The sequence below is a fragment of the Curcuma longa genome, chromosome 2 (genome assembly GCF_044706935.1).
Source record: "Curcuma longa cultivar G26 ecotype Majalengka, Jawa Barat chromosome 2, ITB_CL_G26_1.1, whole genome shotgun sequence".
NCBI lineage: Eukaryota > Viridiplantae > Streptophyta > Magnoliopsida > Zingiberales > Zingiberaceae > Curcuma > Curcuma longa.
In genome coordinates, this window is record NC_133862.1 from 13,744,045 (window position 1) to 13,751,805 (window position 7,761).

Consider the following 7,761-nt stretch of genomic DNA (forward strand, 5'->3'; position numbering starts at 1 on the left):
GTTTATTAGACTTGATTTTTTTTATTTTTTCTCCTAAAATACTTAGGTAAAAAGTGGAATCCATCACTTTAGCGGTCCAACACGGTTAATCTCATGACTATCGGTGAGGAGGTAAATCGAGAGGATTCGAATTCTTATCTTTTTCTGTAAGTAATCAACTCAGTTATATCCCAGAGATATTCCCCTAAAATACTTGAAAAATAGTAAGTTATTTATCATCCAAACAATGGCGACGATACACGCACACCGTCTATTATGCGTTATGGAGCTTTTCATAGTCCGCATCCACTGCGACAGTGCGAGGGCCGTGTTTTGTTGCGCACCACCGTCTCATCCAACCCGTTCTTGGATTTATATCGGTCTCACACTGAACTCTCTCAGATCGCGCTCGATTGCAGGCAGGCAGGCAGGTTCATAACCTCGACCTCGTGAAATCCGCCGCCGTTCATTTTTAGATCATCGTCTTTCCCTTCGCATTCATAATCCCTCGAACCCATGCGGCGGCCCTGCTTCGCCTTCCCGTCGCGCCTAGGTCTCGGGCGGAAGAAGCTGATCCCGGCGGCGAGGTCGCTTCTCCTACCGTCCTCCCTCCCTCTTCTCTAACCACCACCGTAGATCAGTTCCAGAAGGATTCATGACTTTAAGCCGGCGCGAGATTCGGTGATGGGGCTGGCGTTCGACACGGGGAAGTCGATAAATTGGCGGTGAGGAACTGGCGGAGGGTCGCCGGTTGTTAGAGATGTTGAAGACTGGTTCTAATGCTCGCGATAGAAGTGGGACAGCGAACACTAACCCTAACCCTAAAACGAGTGCATCGATTGAGCCTAACTCGAAGGCTTCTTCCAAGATTCCTTTGCCCGTCTCTGGCAGCAAAAAGAGGTTTGATAGCACCTCGACCTCAGCGCTTCCTAGCAAGGAGGCGCATTTTAACGACAAGCCTACTCCAGGTGCATTTAGTTTGCTCTTCTTTTTCTGTCCGATTCTTGGTTGTAGATTTAGTCATTAGAAAATTCTTGATTTGGGAGCTATATTTCATTGGGAAAATGTCTGAAATTAGTTCTAAGTTGTTGCTGTCTCTCATATGGCTTGTGGATATAATGCTATGCTAAATGTTCTCCTTATAACATTATGTCTTTGATGGTTATTTAGCTCAATTGGCATCCGATAGAAAAAAGTGACCCATCAAATTTCTATTACATCAGATCCGGTTTGGGTAACTTATGACAATCAATTTACCCGTGTATGAAATCCTAAATGATCCCGTTGGTACTTGTTAGCCATGAATTTAGATTTATCAAGAACTTATTGGTCCAAGTGTTTTACTTTCTTTAGATTGCTGAATAAATCAAAATGTGAAGCTGATGGTGACAACATTCTGATAATAGTGTATAGTAATGGCACAAAAAGAATATGGGAACTGAGACAATTCCTGCAGAAATTGATGGCTCCATCTGATGGTTTATATAATCATGATAGATTCTTGTAAATATGATTTATCCAGTGCAGTGTATGAGAAATCAAGTAGAGCTACTGGTTAATGTTAATTATATACAATGCAATATTTGATAAGTAGAGCTACAACTCAGTACTATTGGGAATTTACAACTTCTCCAGGTTTGTCCAAAATATTTTTTTTATCCTCTTATTTTCTGGATGAAAAATTGACGATCAGGCCATTGTATGGCAGAATATGTTGACTTGTTTGGATGAGTAACAAAGCCATAGTGCTCTATGAGCCTGCATTTGTTGTTGCAAATGTCTATGCAACAATTTCTGTGGTCTTCATATGCATATGTGGATGAACATATAAATAATTCACAGATTCATATTTGCTCCACATAAATATGTGATTGCTACCCATGCACATTTTCTTCTTAATGCTATCATGATATGATTTTTTTTTAAGCCAATTCACCTTTTAAGTATTAGCCATTGTTTAATAACCCCTCGTATATTGATGCCATATCCTAAGCACATAGTATTATGGTTGCTGGAAATTGTTAAGATATTGTGTAAGTGCATGCATATGGTTTACGCACTAATGGGTATATGACCATTTGTATAATTAGAACAATTTCAAGAACATGAGCTTGGCTCATGAGATGGATGATTTAGTTGTATTTTCATGCAATTATGCTTAACAATCAAGTTAATATAGCATTTTTCAAGATTTAAAGAATCTAGGAGCAAGATTTAAAATCTCAAATCATGTCGGAGTTTTGATCTTTGACTGGAACTTCGGGATCGTGCCATCATTTTGATGCACGGTGTCGGTGACAGATTGGAGGTTGAAGGAGATAAAGCAGAGGAAGGAGACATTATCTATGTCGACTGGTATCAAGTTTCGGTAATTTATTAGAATGATATGTTTCGACCATTTTGCATGGAATAGTACGAGATTTCAAATTATGTCTAGGATCTTGCATAGTTTATTGCCGTTTAGAGTAGATCCCTTTGTTGGAACATGAGTAGCAGTGAATTGTGGTTGATTTTTGACTGATTTATTACTCACCCCACCCATAATCAAGAAGTAACCTGACCACTCAAGTTTCAAGCAGCCTCAATCTAGTTGGGTATCAGGCCTCTCAAGTAGAGATTGTTTGAACTCAAATTAAAGCATTTAATTTTCTGTTCCTTTCATTCATCCAAAAAGATACTTTAAAAGTGAAATAATAACAAAAAGCAAGTCACGGGATAGCTAAAATATTGTTGATAAATCTTTAACATGGTTTAACTAATTCCTTATTTAATATCAGCACCATTAAATCTGCCAAGAGAAGAACTCTTATAAGTAATATTTGAGAGGATATCTTATATAATAACCAAATCAATCAAGTGGGCTGTAAGATTGACAAGTGACCAAAGTTGGTGACACTTGGTATGTATGTTATTTACAACAACAACCAAGCCTTATATACATGTATTTAATTATATTATATAAAAGTGTGCTCATGGTTGGCTCATTTTGTTCTATCTATTTGGAATCCAAAGTCAACCTGAGGACCAAATTTTCTTATTCTGTGACCTGAAAACTTAGCCAAGTACAAAAATAACTTGATTTTTCATTTCATTGTAGTAGCGAACTAATTGTTTATAATTTAAGAGTTACATTAGTGTCAGAAAAACCTGGCCAAGTTCTTGATTTTTTCCTCATTGCTTCTGGCTGGTGCAGTCAATAATTCTGCAGGCTGTGTTATAGCAACTTCTGTGGTCCAACTCGAGCTTTTTTGCCATCCGCTTTACCAAATACCTGTTTTTTCCCTTTATCTTCATTCTTTGTTATTTATATACTTCCAAATCGCCACATTATAAATTTACTAACTTTTTTATTTTAATTATTGATGTCTTGAGATGATATATGATCACAAAATCCCAAGGGGATGCGCAAGAATGTTACAACAAATGCAAGGGATGCTTTGTTTCAGATTCATGAGAATACTAAAAAATTTTCAAACCAAAAATATTCTTCATGAAGTGCTTCTCTTTTTTCAGTTTTATAATTTCTCAAAATAATGGGTTAGATGCTTCTCTTTCTTTCTTTTTAGCTCAAACTTTGAATTCTTAATTCAACATGTCCTCGTCTACTAGCTATTTTAAGTTTTTTAATGTAATTGTGTAGAACTCTCTGAAACAGGGAGTGAAGAAACTGATCTTAGCACTTCAGAAGGAGAAGATTCATCATGGATTACCTGGTTTTGTGGGTTGAGAGGTAATGAGTTACTCTGTGAAGTTGATGAGGACTACATACAAGATGACTTCAACTTATGCGGCCTTCAAGGACTAATTCCGTTTTATGATTATGCCTTAGACATGATATTGGACAATGACTCACTAAGTGGTATGATCTTTCACAAAGTTTTGTCACTTGCATATGGCCATTTGCAATTGATCTTCTTGAACTGATATACTGATATTGTAACTATAATTGATTTAGTTCTCCCTGTCCCTATTATATTTTTCAGGTGATATTGATAGCGAAGAGCATAGTGAGATTGAATCTGCTGCTGAACAACTCTATGGTCTTATACATGCTCGTTATATTGTAACCAGCAGAGGACTAAATGCAATGGTGAAATAGATATTTTTGCTCTTATCTATTTGTGAAAACTTGTAGAAGTGAATATTAACAATGCAATGGTGAACTAGATAATCTTGTTCTTGTTTTTTTATGAGAAGTTATGGAAGTGCTAATATTATCTGATTTTGCAGCATGAGAAGTACAAAAAGGCAGATTTTGGGTGTTGTCCTCGATTTTTTTGTGAGGGACAGCCATGTTTACCAGTGGGTACATCCGATATTCCTCACAATGGATCTGTAAAGATCTACTGCCCTAAATGTGAAGATATATACCTTCCAAGATGCAAATACCAGAGTAGTATCCTTTATCTTGTATTCCATTTCCTTTCTCTTTTTTCTGGTAGAATTTACAGAAAACTTCTCTCTCTTCATTGACTCACCTATTATGAGAGAATTAACGTTTAGGCTTTCGAAAATTATCCACAAGCAACTTGCCATCTGGATGCATCCTTAGTTACTGTGAGCTTTCCTTCAAGTTTGTGATGCATTTGAAATAGTTGATTTCAGGGATGATTTGAGTAAGTGCATAAAAGTGTACATTATGTTTTCCTTATTTATTGTGTTTAATATTTAAGGATTTTTTTTAAAAAAAAAACAGAATTGTTTGATTGAGAATAGAACTGTTTACAGTGCTTTCCAGAAACATTGAATGATACATGATTGAAAATACTGCTCTCACACTTTGTACTAAGTTAGGGCAAGCTGGTATGATGAAGTTGGTTGCTTATGAATTGGATGTACCAGACATAAGACTTAAAGTTGGTCCATGAGATATGTTTTTGTATAGGCTACTTTATATAGTAGCATTCTGCAAATTTTTTTTAGATTTGTCCGCTGGGAAGATTACCTTGAAAAAGTTATTTTGTTGGATGATGGATAATATAGATGTTGAAGCTACCAAATATTTTATGTCTTGATTTTGTTTACAAACTGTACTGCATGTGTATTGTGGCATCGGGTAGAATTTGCATTTTGATACTCCACACTCAATCTGGAATTGGTACCCATAGCATATTCCAATTTTCATGTACTAGGAGAAAATTACTTAGCATATTGGTTTCTATCTTTGGTATATTCTATGAAATGCTCAGTCCTTATTCAGTCAGAAGTTGCATTTTCCTGATGATATTTTTAATGCATATACTAGCCTGGTTTTCCAAGTAACTTTAGATTCTGGTTTAATACATACACAGAGATTGCTCATTTATCAAATCATTGCATATTTCTTTAACTTTGATAAGACATTGATGGTGCATACATTGGCACAACTTTTCCGCACCTGTTTCTGATGACATTCCCTTCAGCAAAACCATCAGCTGCAGTTCAGCAATACGTGCCCAAGGTTTTTGGATTTAAATTGCACAAGGATTCTACATGATCCTCCCACTTCCTAATCTTGGTGGTAGAGATTTCAAGCATGTTTGCATTTGGCAGAGGAGGGTAATGTCTCATGATAACTATCTTTGATGAATATTGATGTAACCTAACAGGATTTGCTTTTCATGGGCGAGTTCTTTGGATTCATTGTGTGTGTAGGAAGAGCCTACGTGAATGCTGTCTCTTTTTATGGCTTCCTCGCAAACACTAAATTTTTAACTCTGATATGTCTTTTTTTCTGGCCTCCCCCCAAGTGCCCCAGACTCACAATGCCAAAGTTGTGCTGTTTGTCGGTTCGTTTAAAGAATTAATTGTGTTTTCTTTGTGCTAATTTCTGGCTGTTCTGCATATTTCCGGCACTTGCTTTTTGATATTTATGCATTGAGTGAGATAGGGGAAGCATGATTATTATCACTGCATACCTTGCACAACTTTTCCTCACCTGTTCCTTGCATGTACTGATCGAGATCTAACAGATGTATTCGAGAAGTGGTGTCGCATGTATTCGACAAGTTCCTAATTAAGTTAATTTGTTAGGCTCAAACTCCGCCCATCTACTTCACACTTAAATGATTTTCAAGTGAGCCCATCGACTTGAGCTCCATCCTCATCGACTCCCTCCTATGTCGTCCCTACTCGAGGCTGGGCTGGTGGAACGGAACTCCGTTGGGTTGGCCACCACCCCCGTCCCACTGCACCTAATTGTTTAACGCGGGACGCACCTGCACAAGGCGGGCCCCTAGCAAATTACTATCTAACCTCCTCCTCCTCCTGCTTTGTCCCATTTTCGTCATCATTTCAAGGGTAATAGTGTCAATCTACGGAATGCGGGAAAACTTTTCTGTTGAGACACCTCACCTCATCTAGGTGGGTGCGCCAACGGGAGGTATATTTTAAACGGGAAGGGTACGATGAGTGACGGGCAGCGGGCAGGCTGCCCGGACTGCCCTGGATTGAAGCCTCCGTTCTATAAATTGGAGCATTGAGTCTGATAACGCAGTTTGCTGCTCTGGCTCCTTAATCTTATTATTAAGGTTTTTTTTTTCTCTTCTTTTGCTATTTTTTCCCCTTGATAAAAATATGAATTAAATTAATATGCAATTCGACGGAGTTAGCGCTGATCCTTCAAATCACCACTGCATCGATGTCACTCTCTGTCACACACATTATTGTTTCTGTCTTTTTTTTTTTTTTTTTTTTTTAGATTTTTGTGTTTAGATCTGTGGATGTCAATCTCATAGTCTCTTAGTTGTTTCTTTAACTCTCTTCTTTTTCTTTTTTCTTTTTTTTGTTCTGATCATCGATGTGTTTGCTATTCCAGATCTGAAGGAGAGCTCCGAGCGGAAGAAATGGCGTCTAACTTCGTGATCAAGGAGGAGAGTTACGATTATCACCCCAAACACCACCAGGCGCCGTCGCCGCGGGGAGTAGTGCGGCGGAGCTTGTCCTCGAGCTCCTCTTGCTTCGGCCAGGGCGTCGGCGGCGGCGCGGCCCCGAAATGCGTGTGCGCTCCGGCCACCCACGCTGGTTCCTTCAAGTGCCGTCTCCACAGGACCAACTCCCAGGGTCACATACCGCGCTCCCCCACCACGATCCCGGCGCCGCGGCCCTCAGGTGCCGCTGCCGCCGCCGCCCCCACCGTGGAGGCGCAGTGACTCACTCCATCCATCCATGGAGATGAGCTAGAAAAATAAAAAAATAAAAAAAGGGATCGATCTGGCGATTCTCGATGTGTTCCGCCAATGCTCACCCTAACCTTATCCCCGCTGCTTCCCCTTCTTTATGTCTGATGGAGGGATCAGAAGGCTAAGTGTTAAAAGTGGTGTGAAATCCCCATGTTAATTTCTTCAGGGAAAATGGGGCTACTACTTTCTTGTGGAGGTCTACTTCTTGTCGAATCTGTTCTTGTAAATATGATCCTATTTTTCTTTTTTTTTAAAAAAAAAAAAAAATCTTGATGCGATCCCTGTCTTTTGATCTGATCTTCATGGCCAATTAGGCAGAAAGCAGTTTCTGAGACGGAGCAAAGTGAAAATTTTGGAGGTACGTGTGACTACCATATTGCCATCTGTGTTTCAACTCTTTTCCCTTGTTTTATTTGGATAATCATACTTGATTCAGTGGGTGATTTGTATTCTCTAGGTTTGTGAACGGTTGGCTTGAAGTAAATGATGTGTATGTTCTTTCATCAAGCGCCTTTGGGGATGCTGATGATCATGTTTGCCTCATAGACCTTTTGGTAAGATGGTGGTCCTTGGATCAAATTATGGCGATCTTATCTTAATGAGAAAAAGATTACATGCAAAA

The 7,761-nt window shown here is 38.9% G+C and overlaps 1 protein-coding gene across 2 annotated transcripts; it reads left to right on the plus strand.

Moving 5' to 3' along the window:
- The first annotated feature begins 397 nt into the window (after positions 1–397).
- On the plus strand, positions 398–5,785 carry LOC141820582 (casein kinase II subunit beta-1-like). 2 transcript variants are annotated; one of them, XM_074707919.1, is made up of 5 exons: positions 398–947; positions 3,620–3,838; positions 3,963–4,069; positions 4,210–4,375; positions 5,319–5,785. In XM_074707919.1, exons 1-5 carry the CDS (start codon positions 740–742, stop codon positions 5,453–5,455), a joined length of 837 nt encoding a protein of 278 aa, XP_074564020.1. In that variant the 5' UTR covers positions 398–739; the 3' UTR covers positions 5,456–5,785. The 2 variants fall into 2 exon arrangements, with proteins under 2 accessions (XP_074564020.1, XP_074564028.1); XM_074707927.1 differs by having other exon boundaries at positions 3,635–3,838.
- Positions 5,786–7,761: the final 1,976 nt, after the last annotated feature.

Bases quoted from the DNA above. Each gene is read 5' to 3' on its own strand.
- LOC141820582 (XM_074707919.1), top strand. From the start codon at position 740: ATGTTGAAGACTGGTTCTAATGCTCGCGATAGAAGTGGGACAGCGAAC. The intron at 948-3,619 runs GTGCATTTAGTT...GTAATTGTGTAG, and splicing joins TAACGACAAGCCTACTCCAG to AACTCTCTGAAACAGGGAGT. The intron at 3,839-3,962 runs GTATGATCTTTC...TATATTTTTCAG, and splicing joins GGACAATGACTCACTAAGTG to GTGATATTGATAGCGAAGAG.